The sequence below is a fragment of the Piliocolobus tephrosceles genome, chromosome 13 (genome assembly GCF_002776525.5).
Source record: "Piliocolobus tephrosceles isolate RC106 chromosome 13, ASM277652v3, whole genome shotgun sequence".
Lineage (NCBI taxonomy): Eukaryota > Metazoa > Chordata > Mammalia > Primates > Cercopithecidae > Piliocolobus > Piliocolobus tephrosceles.
The window spans coordinates 50,873,120-50,891,394 of record NC_045446.1 but is presented as its reverse complement, the minus strand read 5'-3'; the positions used below and the strand labels follow the sequence as shown (position 1 = coordinate 50,891,394).

The following is an 18,275-nucleotide window of genomic DNA, read 5'->3' as shown; positions in this document are numbered from 1 at the left end:
TCTAAATTACCTTTATGGTAGGTATTTAAAGTATGTTTTTAGAACATTTGAGGCAGGTTGTTTGTAACTACTAAGTAATTTAAATAGTCTTTTGATAATAATGGTAATTAGGTGGTGAGACTACCTACTATTCTGTGAGACACTGTGCTTTGATAAAATTTATAAACACCACTTACTCCCCCACAACAGTATTAGGAGGTAGAGAAGTCACATATTCCCATTTGATGGATGACAGAGGGGCCATATAGAATATAAGAATATGTCAAACATTTTGAGCCTTGGGAAAAATATTGTAAGAAAAAATGGAAATGAGCTGGAGTAAAATTATTCACTATCATAAGTTTGTGAATTCTCTCAAAATGAATGAATTTATCTGGCATTTACTAATAAATAAGTTGAATCGGAAAGCTATAAGCCCAATTTTGGTACACATAAGGAATCTGACTGCAGGCATATCTCAAAAAGGAATTTCAAGTAGAACATTTCTTTTATAATTAGAATAACACTCATTTGAATATCTACATTCTTATAGGCCTCTTAAAAAATTCTGAAACTGTAGCAACCCTCTTCGTAGCAACCAACTAGAATTTTGACTTTGAATGAACTTCATATACCTTTATGATAGTTCTTTGGAATTAATTGTCATATCCCATTAGCATTTGTTTGACACCATGCAACAGATATTCCTCATTATGTTGGTTTTATTTTTTAATGATGGGATGTAAGATTCTTTCTTAGAAGTTTAAAATTTATTATTATACTTTTAAATTATTCAAATTAGTCGACATTAGTCTCCCTTAATCATTTTTTTTCTCTGATTCTTTGCTGAACCCTTCTGGAATCCTTTGCTTCCCATAAAACCTACAAGGAAGGAGTCATCAGTGGGGCTATAAAACCACAAGACTTGTTCTAAGTAAAATGTCTACGTGTGTGTTTTGTTGCTGTCTCTGCCCTTTGCCCTTTGTTTACTCATCTTGGCATTTTTATTGTGAACCTCTTGTAGTTGGTATGTTTTAATTTTTCTCCTAATATTCCTCTCCCCCCTGTGAGGGGTTATTTGTTCTGACTCACTTTTTATTTTTTAGATGATATTTATTGTGCCTATTTAGTCCTGGGTGTTTGACTTGTTGCAGGGGGTTGAATTCAGGGATAAGTAAGATACGTTCCTGGCCTTTTAGACAGTTTTTAAGAGGGAAGAGGGAAGGAAGAGGAAGTGATAGTAGTGTCAGGAGGAGATAGGAACAGATATTTAAGTTGATGTGCTGGCCAGAATTGAGGGTCTGAGTAAAACATGAAGAAGACTTGGGCATCTTCTTCAGGGTCTTCAGAGCAGTGCTTCTAAAATTTCTTCCACACTAAGCCTAAGAAAAGGAGTATTTTCTACTTAGAGCCTGAGGTTTCATTGAACTTCAGTGGTTTAGCCTGAACATACAGCTGTTATTTTCAATATAAAAAAAGTTTTTTCCCCAAATATTTGACTAAACTTGATAGTTTATGAAATTAAGTAATTTTATCTTATGCCTTCAGTTACCTCCTGGCATATCCTACCACTTAATCCTAAAGCCATGTGTTCTCCATTATGTATAGCATTGCTGGTGAGTCCATAAAAATGAGCCTTTTTTATGTCAGATAGCAGTGAGTGTGCACTTAACGTTAGTAGGAAATTTTAGGTATGGTCTACCTGATTTGATATAGGAATAAATAACATAATTCCAAGAGCACATACCACCATATGGGACATTGACTTATAGTAGGGTTTCTCAGCTTCAGTACCATTGACATTTTGGGCTGGCTAGTTCTTTGTTCTGGAGGCCTGTTCTATGCATTATAGGGTTGTCAGCAGCATTCCTGGCCTCTTGTGACAACCAAAATGTTTTTAGACATCACTAAATGTCTGTTGGGGACCAAAATCACCCCTGGTTGAGAACCACTGACTTATGGGAATATCTCAGGTAACAGAAACTCCGTTGGGTGATGAAGATTGAATTAAAATAATTGATCACGGCTGGTCACAGTGGCTTATGCCTATAATCCCAGCCCTTCGAGAGGCCAAGGCTGGTGGATTACTTGAGGCCAGTAGTTCAAGACCAGCCTGGCCAATATGGAGAAACCCCATCTCTACTGAAAAGTACACAAATTAGCTGGGCAAGGTGGTGCATGCCTGTGGTCCCAGCTACTCGGGAGGCTAAGGTGGGAGGATCGCTGGAACCTGGGAGGCGGGGGTTGCAGTGATCCGAGATTGCGCCATTGCACTCCAACATGGGTGATGAGTGAGACCCTGTCTCAAAAAAATAAAAACTAAAATGAAGTAGTTGATCATGAAGTAAATTCAGGAAAGAGAATCAAGGATATTAAAAAGGCATTCATAAACTTAGTAAAGTAGGAACTAATTGGGTACTAGTGGGTTGAAAGCACCAGAAAAGATGGTATTGAGTAAAGAGATGTTGGCTAAAGAAGGGAAGAATATCATATTTAAGATCTAGCAAATTTAAGAGCAGCATGATCATGTCCTCATGGTAGTGGTATAGATAGCTGATATTAAAGGGAATTAAAGGTCATCAGCAATCAGGAGAATGAAGAAATATGACTTCAGGGTGTTAAAAAGTACTTTTTAAGTCATTCCTTAGGTTACTTTTCCTCTGCTTGCCCCATAAGGATTGATATTCTTCAAGTTTCAGGCTTAGGCCTTGATATCTTACTAGGTCCAGTGAGATGGTTACTCAGCCTCCCTCTGTTTTATGTGAGATGAATGGATGTTCTTTAAATTAGATTTGGATTTAGTTTCATATAGTTAGGATCGTGGGTAGTTATTATTGCTGCTACCTGGATAAACTCTTTCCTATTCCCCGGGCTTCAGTTACCACCTGTATGTGGTTAATAAAATCTATATTGATGTCTGGCTTTCTCCCTGAACTTAGACCCACAAAGCCAGTCACCTCTACTAGACCTGTCTTCTGGGGTGTCATGTAGGCACTTTACATTCGACAGTTACAAGACTGAATTTGTATCTCCAAAACAGTGCTGCTTTCTCTCCCTGTGTTCCTCAGTCTACTGAATTTATTCACTTAACAAATGTTTAAAGTATTTATCTTGCCAGGCAAGATCTGCTCTCTTGGACTTGTATGCTGAGCAAAATAGATATGGACCCTACCCTAATGAAGTTTGCATTCCTTATCTCTCAAATCCACTCATTGGCCAGAATCCTGAACGTTCCATCCTGAATCTCTCATTACCATTATTTTGATTCAGACCAGTACATATCTTGATACGGGTAACCACAAGAGTGTCCTAAAACTTATTACTGCCAAAGGATTTTTTAAAAATTATGTACATGCTTGTATCACCTCTCTGCTTAAAATCTATCAATAGCGGCCAGGTGTGGTGGCTCACGCCTGTAATCCCAGCACTTTGGGAGGCCGAGGCGGGGGGAGGGGGGATCACGAGGTCAGGAGATCGATACCATCCTGTCTAACATGGTGAAACCCAGTCTCTACTAAAAATAAAGAAAAATTAGCTGGGTGTGGTGGCAAGTGCCTGTAGTCCCAGCTCCTCAGGAAGCTGAGGCAGAAGAATAGTGTGAACCCGGAAGGTGGAGCTTGCAGTGAGCCGAGATCGCACCACTGCACTGGGCAACAGAGCGAGATTCCCATCTCAAAAAAAAAAAAAAATCTATCAATAGCTCACCATTACTCCCAAATAAAATTCATCTTTTTAACGTGGCTTAAAAGACACAGTTACCTGGCCTTTCTTATCTCCATACAACTCTAGCCGCTTTTTCCTGCATACTCTATGTTCTAGGTTGACTGAATTATTTTTAATTTCCCAAGCATGTTAATGCCTTCTGATTTCTAAGGGGGTTATACATACTACTTCCTCTGCCTGGAAACACTATTATTCTACTTTGCAATTTCAGGGCCTTCCTCCCTCACTTTTGTCCCTAACTCACACACATACCACACACACACATATTCTGTTAAATGTCATTTTCTCTGAGAAGCCAGCTTGTGTGTGTTCCTTCAAAGCTGGATTAGTTGTTTCTCCTATGCAGGCCCATAACACTTATCTGTTATTAATTAGAACACTATATTTTAATTGTACATTTACTTGGACCAAAGGCCATTTCGTTGTGTCTCTCCTGCCTGGCTCATATGAAATAGTAAGTTTTTATTAATATAAGAACACATTAATATTCAAGTCATGTGCTAGCAGTGGAAGTAGCAGTAGAAGCTATCAGTAGGAGCGGGAAGACTGTTATATACTAAAGTCATCCAGGAAGGTAAAAGTGAGCACTGACATGTTATTTTTCTTTCTCCTTAAGTTAAGACTCCCATTAAACTGCAAGTATGAACTTCAAATGTGTTAGAGCAGTGACCTGGAGGTAGCATCAGTGTTCCTCTGTCAAATCTGGGATAAAAAGTTTAATTTGACTCACAATTGAATATGCCTTTAAACTGTAATCATTTTGTGATCTGATTGTCTAGCAAAATTTATTCCTTTGGGTACACTTAAAGAATGTTGAATTTGCACCTTAAATCCTGTATATGTAATACTTCCAAAGTTTGTTCAGTTTCTAGTTTTCATTTGCTTACCAACTTTTTCCTTTAACATGTTGACTTTGTTTTCCGTTTTAAAAATTTGTTCTAAAATTTTAGGTAGAATGTAAATCATGTTTTTCTCTAATCTACCAAAAGGGAATAAAATAAAAATGAAGTGAAGTGAAAAATTAACATCTAGATTTTAGAAATCTGAATCATCATTTTAAACATTGTCCTGATGTCTGTATTGCTGAAGTTTATTTTGAGGGGTGATACAGTCTAATCAGCCAAGGCATGGACAGTTCAAATTCAACTCTGAACTACCAGCTTTATGTACTTAGCAAACTCCTTAACCTCTCTGAGTCTCAGATTCCTTATCTGCAAAATGGGGGATGATAGGGTGTTTTCTATACAGAATAATAGCAATTAAGAATAGCAACTTTAGGAATTGCATAGTTTAAGTTTCTAAAAAAATAGTCATCCTTGGTGGGAAAAAAATGGTGATAATGAGTGTTAGAAAGTGGAAAAATACTGCCCTAAAATATTTTCCCCCTTTGATAGCTCTTTGACAGATTGAGAGATGAAAATCCAGATTTTAGAGAGAAAATTATAGCAATCAACAGCGAACTCACTCAACCTAAACTGTCTCTTAGTGAAGAAGATAAAGAGGTGATCATAGATTCTACAAATATTATCTTCCACTGTGCAGCTACAGTAAGGTTTAATGAAAATTTAAGGTAAGTACAGGTAATTATATAGTATTTGAACTTCAGTATAGTTATTAAAAAATCTCATTTTAATTCTGCTTTTTAGTCAAGTTGTTTTGAATGTGATTTGAAACTATTTGCCATATGTTAACGGTGGCTTTCAGTGTCCTACCAAGTGTTAAAAGAATTTTCTTCTTCTTCTTCTCAGTTTAAAAACCTTGGATAACTAATACATGTTTATTGGAAGAAGTTGCCATGAATTTAAACATGCAACAGGGAAGAGGCAAAAAATGGAGTAGAAGAAAACTTAGTCTTAACAACTAATAGTGTTTATCTTCTTTCTTCAGAAGCCTAAACCGCAGCAGCTTTATTCTTCTAATTCACATCCTATCCTTGTGAAAATAAACAAAATTAGGCTCAGGTTTTACAGGATAAGGTAAAATTGCTTATAAATTTAAATCACACACTTATAAATTAAAAAAGTTTTTTATTTTCAAACTTTTGTGGTAGTGCTGGGGCGAGGTATGTTGGACATAAATTTAATTTAAAAATAATTTAGACATCTTTCACGATGCCTGTTGCAAGAAAAAGACTCTAAATATCCACTATTCCTAAAAAATGTAATGAGTATGCATTTCAAATAATGGTTCTGAATTCAGAGCATTCTTTTTGACAGTGTGGCTAAAAACACAGTTTTTATAATGTCAATCTAATTGTATAGTCTCATGCCAATTAAAATGGTATAGACTTGGTATAGGTTTCAAGGCTACTTGAAATGTAAAACGTTCTCTTTAAAATGTTTTAAAGATAAATAACTAAAAGGAGGATATTGAATGCTCTAACAAAGAAATGATAAGTGTTTGAGATAATAGATGTGCCAGTCACCCTGATCTAATTACTATACATTGTATGCATCAAAACACCGCTATGTATCTTATAAATATGTACAGTTATGTCAATTTTAAAAATAAAATACATTTTTAGAAGTGTAAAAATTGAGTTCTGAGGCTGAGGTGGGAGGATCGCTTGAAGCCAGCCTTGGCAACATAATGAGACCCTGTCTCTACAAACAAAATAATTAGGAATAAAAAAATATTAAAAATTAAGTTCTAATTACAAAAGGTTTGATATTATTCCCCATATTGTCTTTATCTAATATGGAAGTATAAACATCAGTCAACATTATATAAGGTGACAGTTCAGTGCCAAAGCATTACAGTATGTTTTGCCTGTATTCCAGGTGAGGGCACTGTAATAGTCCCTTAGATCTCTGCAGTAGTCCTTTGTGGGTTTTCAAGGTATTTTCTCATTAATTATTTTATTCCATGGTCACCTTTACCTACTATAATATTATAGGCAAATTCATTGTACGCTTGAGGAAGCTGAGGCAGCATTGTAATGGAAGGGCTATGAGCTTTGGAATTACATACATTAGTTTTAATCTTGACCATATCATTTATTTACTGGTGAGTTTGTGTAAGTTATTAACTTCCTTAAGCCTCAGCTTCCTGATTTATAAAATTGAAGTAACATTTCTCAAAAGATTATTTTTTTTTCCTTCAGGAAATTTAAGTGATGTCTGTCTGCCTGTCCATGGCAGGAAATCTGAATGTGTAGCAGTTACTTTATTTATTTTTTAGCTCTTTCTGTGCAGCCGACAGGTAAAATATTGTGCAGCCATTATGTGTTAATGATTCAAAGGTGACAAAAGAATGTTATTAGGACTATAATATGATCTTATTTTCATAAAATATATGTGTAGATGTATTTATGTACCTGTCTTTCTATATTTACTGATAATACATTTATCTTTGAATGTTGCAGTTACAGGTAGGTTTTTAGCCTTACCTGCATATTATTTTTTCTACTATGAACATGTATTAATCTTCAAATAAAGCCGTATACAAATGACTTTTAAAAATTATTTTTAAAAGTAACACCTATAAGAAATCTTAAAGGGACTGATACCCTCATCAACTAACAAAACTCCTTATTTTTTACATTTAAAATTTTCCTTGTATGTATATATTTTTGCATATAGGTCTAACTATTTGTTTTTAACTAGCATTTCCAAGATTGAGAATGTGATCTCTAATTTTCAGTGCTTTATCTTTTCCTAAAATTCATTAGTGTGAAGTGGTCAGTATAATAGATTTTTTTTGCCCCCATAGTTCTGGCTTTTATTATTTCCTTCATAGACAAAAGAGTTCACACAGCTTTATGAAGCTTAGCATGTTTTCATGAAAAGCATATGTAGATATTGGCTAATGGTGTTATAGTCCTCATTGACTTAACAGGGGAAGTTATATGCTTTGAAAAGTGAACAGGAAACATTGATTAGGGTAAAACTCATAAAGGGAAGCTTTACAAGTAGGATCAAAGTACAGCACTTTCAGGGAACTTTCTCTCTTTCTGTCCCCCTAGGGTAAGCAAGGCTACCATTAATGAAAAGGACACCTTCTCATTATTATTGTCTTATTTTACTAGAGATGCCATAGCAGAAGGCATCTTACATATTACATTGTTTTTCTCTTCCTTTGTCAAGGCATGTATGTTCATTGATCTAGCCCTTGTCATTACATTGAAATTATTTCTGGGAAGCAATTTTAATGTATGTTGACATCCAAGTGGTAATAGGATGTTAGGTTTGGGTCAGACACGCTTTAATACTCCCGGTAGGCATGTAACAACTTTGTATGAAAGAATTACTGTTTGTTTTTGGTTTTGGTTTTGGTTTTGGTTTTGGTTTGAGATAGGGTCTCACCTTTATTGCCCAGGCTGAGAGTGCAATGACAAGATCACGGCTCACTGCAGCCTCAACCTCCTGGGCTCAAGTGATCCTCCCACCTCAGCCTCCCTCATAACTGTTACTACAGGAATATGCCAACATGCCTGGCTAATTTTTGTATTTTTTGTAGAGACAGGGTTTCACTAACAGTTACTCTTCATAACTACTTGTTAAGTTAACCCACAAATAAAAAATGGCATGAAGCTTTTACTGTTGGGAGGAAGTTTTCAGATGTTACTACGTTAAGCCCAATACCTTGGGAGAGAAACCAACATAAATTGCCCACAGATCTTATTTGCAAAGTGCATGTGATCTAGAGGAGATAGGATATGCAAAATAACCATAATATAGGATAGAAAATAAGGATTTATTAAGGAACATACATGAAATGCTATTAGAGTTGAGAGAAGGTAGATAGAGCTCACTTATTTTCAGATGTGGTGGTTCCTAAATCTTGAGACAGGTGAAAAATAGATATCAGGCTGAGGATTCATAAGGAGATACTGACAAAAAGTGTGGGGAGGGTCGGGCCTGGTGGCTCACGCCTGTAATCCTAGCACTTTGGGAGGCTGAGGCAGGTGGATCACCTGAGGTCAGGAGTTCAAGACCAGCCTGGCCAACATGGTGAAAATTCGTCTCTACTAATAATACAAAAATGAGCCGGGCATGGTGGTGCACACCTGTAATCTCAGCTACTTGGGAGGCTGAGGCAGAACAATCCCTTGAACCTGGGATGTGGAGGTTGCAGTGAGCCGAGATGACACCTTTGCCAGCCTGGGCCACAAAAGCTAAACTCCATCTCAAAGAAAAAAAAAAAAAAGCGAGAGGAGAAGTGAAGGTAATAAAAGGAGTGACTTAAGTAGTTCATCATAGGGTCTGGTATAAGGGAAGGTACTAGCTGGTATAAGGGAAGGCATTAGTAAAGGAAGTGCAAGTAAGACAGGGTCAATAGAGTTGACAGTAATGGAGAGGCAAGAAACTGGAGAATATGAGGACAAAAACCAGGCTGAAGGGAGAGATAGATGGACAGATGGTGTGGTTTGGGGAAAATTCATAGTACAAAATTTTAGAAATAGAAGAATTCTGGGTGATAAGACCCAAGGTATGAATATGGAAGATTTTCAGAAAGGAATGGAAGTTAAGATTGATGCTTAGAAAAGATCAAGAAACTATTGAGTTTGTTGGTCATTGATTATCAAACTTTAGAAAGTATTAAGAATCTTAAGAATTACTGGAAAGTATGTTAAAAATGCATATTCCTAGACTTGCCAAAGTTTGACTTTTTAATTTTAGAATCATACTCCAGAGTTCTTGTTTTTGGCAAGAGTCTTAGGTGTGATTTAGTCACTATTGGACCTTGTTTTGTCCCTTTAGGACCATTGCTGTCAGAATCAGCTTTGGAGACATGTTCTAAATTACAGATGACTGAGCCCCTTACTCTAAGATTGACTCATTGTTCCCTAAATGTCTGTGTCTGTATTTTCATTAAGATTTTTAAAAAATGGTGGCAGTAGTGATGAGATCTCATCTAGACAATCTTTTCTCAGAGGCAGGAGGGTGGAAAAGAGACTTGTGTCAAAATGGCCTGGAGAACTTATTTAAAATAGTTTTCCAGACCTCATTTCATGTGTTAAAAGTATCTGATGATGAGGTCCAGGAGTCTGCATTTTTAATACACTGCCAGGTATATATTATGCCAAGTATGAGAACCCTGATTTAAGGTCTTTAGAAATATTATCAACATAGATTTCTTTGAAGAACCTAAGATGCCTGTAGAAGAAAGACGAACAAGAAAATGTATTGGCTTTTTTTTCTTCTTAAATTTTGCTTTGAAGTGATTTCCATGTCTTCATTTAGTGAAGGATTCTAATTACAAAGACTTTCTCATTTTGTACCCCTCTCCCAAAAGCCTGTCTTATTGAAGATACATTCATGACTCCATATGACCAAAACAACGAGAATATTATTTTTGTTTAGTACTAAGTGACTTCTGATATAGCATGTCAGAGTCTCATTCTGAAGGTCAATGGAGTAGAAATTGGATTGAGGTAAAACAGAGTTAGGTTAACTAGCCTGGCAGAGAGATACTAGACATTACTCATGTGGGCGCAGGATGGCTTCAGGTTTGGGCTCTCAGGTACAGATGCAAAGGGAAAAAGGCAAGGCACGGAAGTGTTCCTCTCAAGTTATCCCTTATTTTCGGTGACCTAGAAACTCTGTCACCATCCTCAGGGACATGTAACAGAATATCCTTTGTGCACTTTTCCCAAAACATTGCTCTTCCTGCCCCCATTGTTTTGCAAATGCAAAAGAAAATAGTGCATTCCCTTATAGTCTAGTAGACAGTATCTTCTATGTGAAATGTCTTTCTTGTTGGATTTTCACTTAAACAGATTTTCTCCCTCAATAGAGATAAGGAAGAACAAAAAAAGATGCATCCATGATTTTAAGAGCTCAACCCAATTATTTCATTAAAAAAAATTATTTCTAGTATGTTTTCATAGGGTCTCAGATACTATTAAATTAAAAGAAAAAATATGGCACAGGACTTTTTTTCTCTCCTGGAGTTATTCCTTGTTCCTGGTGACCCAGAACTTGTTGTCCTGTCCTCAGGAACCTGTAACAGAATATTCTCTGTATTCCTCTCCCAAACAGTACCCTCCCTATCCCCATTGTATTGCAAATGTGATAGACATCAAAGCACTGCTTTACAGTAAAGTGGACTGGATTCTATCTATGACATATCCTGGCCTTTTAAAACAATAGTTCGATTTTTTTCTTAAATACTGAAAATAAAAGAATTTTGGAAAGTACTGAAAACTATTTTTGTTTTTTTAAAAAATTTCCTTTGTGTTTGAACATTATTTTTCTTTGTTATAAACATAGACTTTCTAATTTTACTTTTAAAACTTAATATAGAAACAATTTCTGTATTTCTGAGTTTTTCTGTAGTTATAATTTTAGTGATTTGATGATATTCCATCATGTTGACATATCACAGTTTATGTATTATTCACTTAGAATAAACTTTAAGGAATTTTAGTTTCTTTTTATTTGAAAAATGAGGATTAGAACAAGTTTTTCCTCTGAGTTAATTTCAGCAGGTTAACTAGATTAATAAATATACCTTTTCTGTAATTCCTGGTACTTGAACATGTCCTAGTTTCCTTCAAATCATTTGTGTCAGTTTGTAGTATCAATAGCAGTGTATTACTTTGCCATTTTTCTCACTGGTATTGAGTATTTAAGTCTTTTGTTTGTTTTTATTTTTTTAGTTGAGCAAAGTTGTATATATTTTTTGTGTACAACATGTTTTGAAATATGTATACATTGTAATGGTCAAATGAGCTAATTAGCATATTCATTATCTCATACTTTGTGTGGTGAGAATACCTAAAATCCACTCTCTTCGTAATTTTTAAAAATAATACATTGATATTAACTATAGTCTGTATGTTGTACAATAGATCTTTTGGTCAGTTTTTAAAAAGCTGTAAACAGAAGTTTAATAGAAAGCAAATCTATCCACCATCTCATTACCTTAAGGAATATTTGTTGACTGCCTGTTTGGTGACTATGTTAGAAATACTGCTAAATGCTTGCAAGCTATTTGTTTAATTTTATACCAGTCTTAGTAGGTAGGTTTCATTACTGTTCCCATTTCCAGGTAAGAAAACTGAGGCCTGAGTACTTCAGTAACTTTGTGTCCTGATAGGTAGGCCAAGTCAGGATTTGAACACAGTCCTGATTCCAGAGCCTTGTTTTTAATCCTGCTTCACATCATATTGTATGTATTTTTTTAGTATTATTCATACAAATTTTTCATGTTTTTATAGACTTCACATAATTATTTTAGTGACTTATATTCTTTCATTGTGATAAAATACCTACTTTATTGAGTCATTCCATATTCCATAGTGAATATTTGGGCTCTCTAGGTTTTTATTATTACATGATGCTTCATTGATAACTTTTCTGCTTATATGCTTTTGCTTTTGTGGAATTATTTACTTCAAGTAAATTCCAAGAAGGGAATATATAGATTATTTTGGGGTTTTGCATATGCCTTGTAACAAATGTACCAGTCTTATTATAATCCCTTTGAATTTTATAAGGTAGCCTTAGAAAAGTGTTTGGATTGATTGCTACAAAGAGGGAAATACACATATTCTTTCTTGATTATATGTTAATATAATTTAATGTTTCTGAGTTTTCTCTGGCTGTATCACCCTTATTAGTGACTGTACCTTAACATTTTAAAATTACTTAGCCATTCTGTTTTTTTCTCCCTGTGGCACATCCATATTATGCAAGATTATACTTTTTAAAAATAAGTCTAGCATGACTTCAAAATGTGTGCATAGAAGCTAAAGACTGAAATTATCTGTTTGTTCCTGGACAATTCCATAATTTTTAAATTTCTACTTTAATTATTAAGTGCTACAATGCAATTTATTTTATAATCAAAATTTTTTTTAACACAGCTGATAGATTGAACATATTTAATATGAAAATAAAATGCACACAATCACAGCTAAAGGCTAAGTTGTAAAGAAACAAAAATTTCTGTCTCTGTTTCTCTACCTCTCTAATGAAAATGAGATATTTTTTTAACAGGTAAAATAAATAACATAGCTTCCCAGTTTTCTATTGTCACTTTTTCTTTTTAAACAGAGATGCTGTTCAGTTAAATGTGATTGCAACGCGACAGCTTATTCTCCTTGCACAACAAATGAAGAATCTGGAAGTGTTCATGCATGTATCAACAGCATATGCCTACTGTAATCGAAAGCATATTGATGAAGTCGTCTATCCACCACCTGTGGATCCCAAGAAGCTGATTGATTCTTTAGAGTATGTTTGTTTGAAATTTATATACATTTACTTTGATCCCAAAAGAGGCCAAGGCGGGCGGATCATGAGGTCAGGAGTTGAAGAGCAGCCTGGCCAACATAGTGAAACCCCATCTCATTAAAAATAAAAAAAAAATTAGCCAGGCGTGGTGGCGGGCGCCTGTAGTCCCAGCTACTTAGGAGGCTGAGGCAGGAGAGTTGCTTGAATCCGGGAGGCAGAGGTTGCAGTGAGCCGAGATCACGCCACTGCACTCCAGCCTGGGCGACACAGCGAGACTCTGTCTCAAAAAAAAAAACAAAAAAACAACCTTTGGATTCAAGTTCTTCTCCCTCTGCTCGTCACCACACCCCATATACACGTGCACAAACACACACATACATTTATCTCTTTTCTTAAAAATTGTTTTGCATAGCCCCTGTATTCTTTTTATTGTATAGATTAATATCTAAATAAATGTTAGTAAAGTCAATGTGTAGTTTTCACTTTTGACCAAGTATAACGGTAATATTTGGAGGAAGCCTTCTGAACATCTTATTAGTGATATTAGGTGCTCTCTTTTTCAGGAAGTCAGTCTTAGCAACCAAGAAGTACCTGTGGAGATCCATGACTGCCTGTTTAATAGCAGGGCTCTAATTTATTAAAGGATTGCACTCACCACCCCCTGCCCATGGAGTATATCTATAGAGGGTCCTTTAATTATTAGAGAATCAGAGGAATCATAGTCTTTTAATTCATACCCTTTGTCTTACTGTTTATCATCTTTCTGAGGATTGAGATCTTGTCAGCAATTATTACATGAAAATTATTTGTGAGTATTGATAGATAGGGATTAAATGAGGTAGTATATACCATGACCTTGTTCTCATTTGCTGCAACTTAGACTTTCTCATCAAACAGACAAGGTTCAGCCAAGAAAAAGAGAGATCTTTTTTACTTTTATAGACTGCAATTATATAAACATTCCAGTATCCACCATATTTTCGCATTTGTTAATCTTTATATCTTTGAATTTTTTCGTCCTTTCTTTTTCCCTGTCTCTTTTAGTCTCCTTTCTTTCCAGAGATTCTATCCACTTTGACTACTTAGTTAACGTCTGCTGCTTTCTCTTTAAAATAAGCACAGTCTTTTCTTTAAGGCTTTCCTGCTAATATGAGGAAACAGATTGTAAAAAAAAAAATAAGTATGAGAAATTACCAAGACATTTTCATTGTAATTCCCTAATTTCTATTTTCTCACTCGTTTTCTTAGATGGTCCCAAATATCTACTTCATTTTCTTCATAGGTCAATAGACAGAAGTGTTTAATATCTGTGAGAAAAGTTGAGTGTGGAAGTTAATGAAGCAGTTTACTTTTTCTCTTACTAACAATATATACAAACATCTGAGAAACTGAAAAAGAACTTGTAAGCTAATGCTGTATCTCCTTTCCTTGCTGCAAAGAAATCTAGGTAACATAATTTTAAGATAACTCATAGGTTTGTTCTGTAAACTCGTTCTAGTAATAAGGCTTACTGGCTAAAGTTTCTCCTGAGTTTAGGCAGGTTTTTTTTTTTCCCCATGTGTCAACTATCCCTTTCATTTTTCAAATCTCATCTCCATGGTGGAATTTTTCCTTAGTTGGGTAGCAATTTCCCTTCAATTTAATTAATGTTCTTTTCCTTTCATATACAAAAAGTACTTCCATATACAGAAGAAGATTTTATCTTGATAATCTCCATTTTATGCTTTTTTATCAATTAGTATGGGTATCATTAGAGTATGACAATATACTGAGTCTACTTGCATACATAACATTAGCGACAAGAAGGAGAAACAAGTACATAACGTATTAGAACTGAAAACAAGTACATAACATATTAGAACTGAAAACAAGTACATAACATATTAGAATTAGAAGTTTAGGAAAAACCATGGACACCACCTAGCATATCACCCTCCTTTTACAGATGAACAGAGTAGACTGTTTCTTCAAAGAGAGTTGGAGGAATTTTTTGACTTCATAGTAGGTTGCTAATTGAATTTTTATAGCATGGTTCAGTTTATTTTTATTGTTCATCATAGTATCTGTTAATCTCATTAGAGCATATGATTCGCAGTGCTGCACCTTAAATACTAGGCCTTTTATGCCTTTTATGTTCATTATAAATGTATGTTAATTGTAACTGTATATAATTTAACATGTTACTTCATTAGGTGGTTATATACACATCTATATTTCCTAATCTGCAACCTTCTAAAAGGTTTCAGATATATTTTGGAATTTATTTGGACTTTAGAGAGGGAATATAACTTATGTACTATGTAATAAGAAAAAACTTTAACTTTATCTGGGTTAGTATCCCTCATCAAATACATATATGAACGTTTAAACTAAGTTGTATCGAAAAGAAGACCGTAAGTCAGTGTAGATCAGATTTTGCTATCCACCGTATGATTTATGAAAGAACTCTTAGTTTTCAGATCTTTTTGGATACAGAAATTGCTGATAAGGGATTGTGGACCTGTAGTTGATGTTTAAGAAAAATAAGACTGAGTTCCATTTTTCAGTAAAAGTTGTCAAATGATTTGAGTCAGAACAACAGGTATGTTTGAATGTGCAAAGTTCAATTAAGTAGCTTTTCATTTTATAGTAAAATATCTGGAAATATATTTGTATGCAATTTCTTTACCAGGTGGATGGATGATGGCCTAGTAAATGATATCACGCCAAAATTGATAGGAGACAGACCTAATACATATATATACACAAAAGCACTGGCAGAATATGTTGTACAACAAGAAGGAGCAAAACTAAATGTGGCAATTGTAAGGCCATCGATTGTTGGTGCCAGTTGGAAAGAACCTTTTCCAGTAAGTTGTTAGAAACCTTTATAAATAATTGGAGTTGAGAATTTTAAGTTGTATAAAAAGAGCTGGCAGTTATTTAAGAACAGGTATTATTTACTAAAGGTGAATTACCATAGCAAAGCTGTTTTGTATTCATAGAGTTAATTTTATTGGTACTTTGGTTTCTATAATGTGATGCTGGGTGTATAGAAATGTAGATCAACGTTTAAAAAATCCTAATTGAAAATTAAATCAGAAGCTGTGACATTTTCTTAAGTCAGAGGAGATTTGGTTTGTTTCTTAGTATCAAAAAGAAGCAGACCTTCCAAGAGGTAGACCCCTTCCTCTGTAGATCACAAAGCTAAAAAAGGTACAGGGTGTTAAGAAGGTATTTGTGAATTCCTAGAATGAGAGAAAGCAGAAATATAAACCAGTTGGGTAAATTGATTTAGGCAAAACCTAGGTCTGTGTAAGGGTAGTAAGTGACAGCATCTCTTGTTGCTTTGACAATTATTCTATTTTTCTCTGTTTTATTCATAATTTTGAGGAGGATTTACCATTTTCCCTAGTCTCAGGATACTGAATTAGTAAATAAAATCAAACTTGAACAAGCTTAATTTTGCCAAAGTATTTAACAATATAAACAGTCTTTTATAAATTTCTCTTTGCAGAGAGTTAATGGAAGAGTAGTAGGTAACCCTTTGAAAATGATTTTCCTCAATTATTTTTGATCCCAGAGGAAGACTGCTTCTGTTTGGGACTGGTAGAAATAGTCTGGCCTGAATCTAGTATGTTTTTTAGTTTTTAGAAGACAGCTACCAAGTATATATTTGGGGTCGTAGAGTTCAAATAATAAGTCTCTAGCTTCATAATGTTTCTAAGCTTCTCCCCTTTTAAAATTTTTGGTATTAGGGATGGATTGATAACTTTAATGGACCAAGTGGTCTCTTTATTGCGGTAAGTAAACCTTTTGATTTATTTAATATTCTATACATTTTTCTGCTTTTTGTATATCTTTAAATATACACTGTGGCTTATATATCTTAAGGTGTTGTTTTTAATTTCAACAAAGGCAGGGAAAGGAATTCTTCGAACAATACGTGCCTCCAACAATGCCCTTGCAGATCTTGTTCCTGTAGATGTAGTTGTCAACATGAGTCTTGCGGCAGCCTGGTATTCCGGAGTTAATAGGTATATGAGGTGACAATGTTGCTTATTAAATATATAGTAACTGAAAAAGGAAGACATACCTATTGAGTAATGTTAATTAATCCCTCCATCCAGATATTGCCATACTAATATCTAGGCAATAGCACTGCCAACTCCAAAAGTTGGTGTTATCACAGACAATAGCAAGTGCTCCCATCAGTAGTAATGAAAAATTAATGTTAATGCTCATGTATTACTTACAGGATAGACATGTTCACTAGAGGTTAAAAATGAAAAAAATTTAAAAAAAAAAACTCCCTAAGGATGATTTTTTAATCCAAACTAAAACTTGGTATATATAAAAAGCTGAAATTCACAGAACATGGTTTACATATATTAAACATGGTATTAAACATGGTATTACATATATTAAACATGATTGATTAAACCAGAGCAGCTTTAATCAACCCATGAGCATCTTTCCTTTAAAAGGTAATAGTAGCATTCACAGGTAATACTTAAACTTTAAACTTCCCAATAACTTCTTTTTTCTAGGTAGTAAACTACCCTTATTTTTGATAATCAGTATTTTCTATCCTAAAAAAAGAAAGATAGGATTATATGAATATGTTGTTTCCGGCAAAAGGAAACTTAGTCCATAATTTTTTTTCAACTAGATCCTCTGAAAAAGACAAGAAGAGCTGAGGTCGTTTGATGTTTTCCTCATGTTTAAAAACAGATATTCCTGATAATATAAGGAGGAAAAATGTGAAAGAAAAAATGTCTGTATTTTTTTAAAATAAGTAATTCTTTTTGGTAGGGGAAGAAGAAAGGGTAATTGTAAATAGTCATTAAGATAAAAACTAATCTTTTAAGGATAATTTTAAAAATAATAATTAGTATAGAAAAGATGCCCATCATCCTCATGTCTTCTCGAATACTATGTAGGACTTAGATTCGATATGTTTGGCCTCTTATTATGATTAATTGGTTTCATCTTTGTCTTTGCAGACCAAGAAACATCATGGTGTATAATTGTACAACAGGCAGCACTAATCCCTTCCACTGGGGTGAAGTTGGTATGATTTTACCTGTGTTTTTGAATGTTAGAATAAATCTTAAAGAACCAAGTTCCCTGAAGTTTTAATGTTAGAATACTTATGAGGCCACTGAGTTACCAATTTGTTCTTAATTGTCATCTTAGAAGTAATGTCTACCAATATTACCTTGTGGTCCTTAATAATGTTTCACAAATTTAAAAGTATCCTGCTGTCTATTCTTACCCACCCACCCTACCCTTGTCTAAGCCTTGCTGTTTTTCTGCTGCCATCTGCAGTAGCCCTCATAGATACCAATGGCATGGAAACAATGCTTTTTTTCTCCCTTGTGGGCACCCTTGGTCTTGATGTTGCCTATC

The 18,275-nt window shown here is 34.6% G+C and overlaps 1 protein-coding gene across 2 annotated transcripts in view; it reads left to right on the top strand.

The window, feature by feature from the left end:
* FAR1 (fatty acyl-CoA reductase 1) overlaps positions 1-18,275 on the top strand; it is a 63,028-nt gene that overhangs the window by 27,226 nt on the left and 17,527 nt on the right. For both annotated transcript variants that reach the window (XM_023230783.2, XM_023230784.2), the window contains exons 3-8: positions 5,097-5,272; positions 12,705-12,884; positions 15,556-15,733; positions 16,622-16,666; positions 16,782-16,900; positions 17,870-17,937. In XM_023230783.2, the coding sequence (XP_023086551.1) occupies positions 5,097-5,272; positions 12,705-12,884; positions 15,556-15,733; positions 16,622-16,666; positions 16,782-16,900; positions 17,870-17,937 (766 nt within the window). The remainder of the gene's footprint in view (positions 1-5,096; positions 5,273-12,704; positions 12,885-15,555; positions 15,734-16,621; positions 16,667-16,781; positions 16,901-17,869; positions 17,938-18,275) is intronic.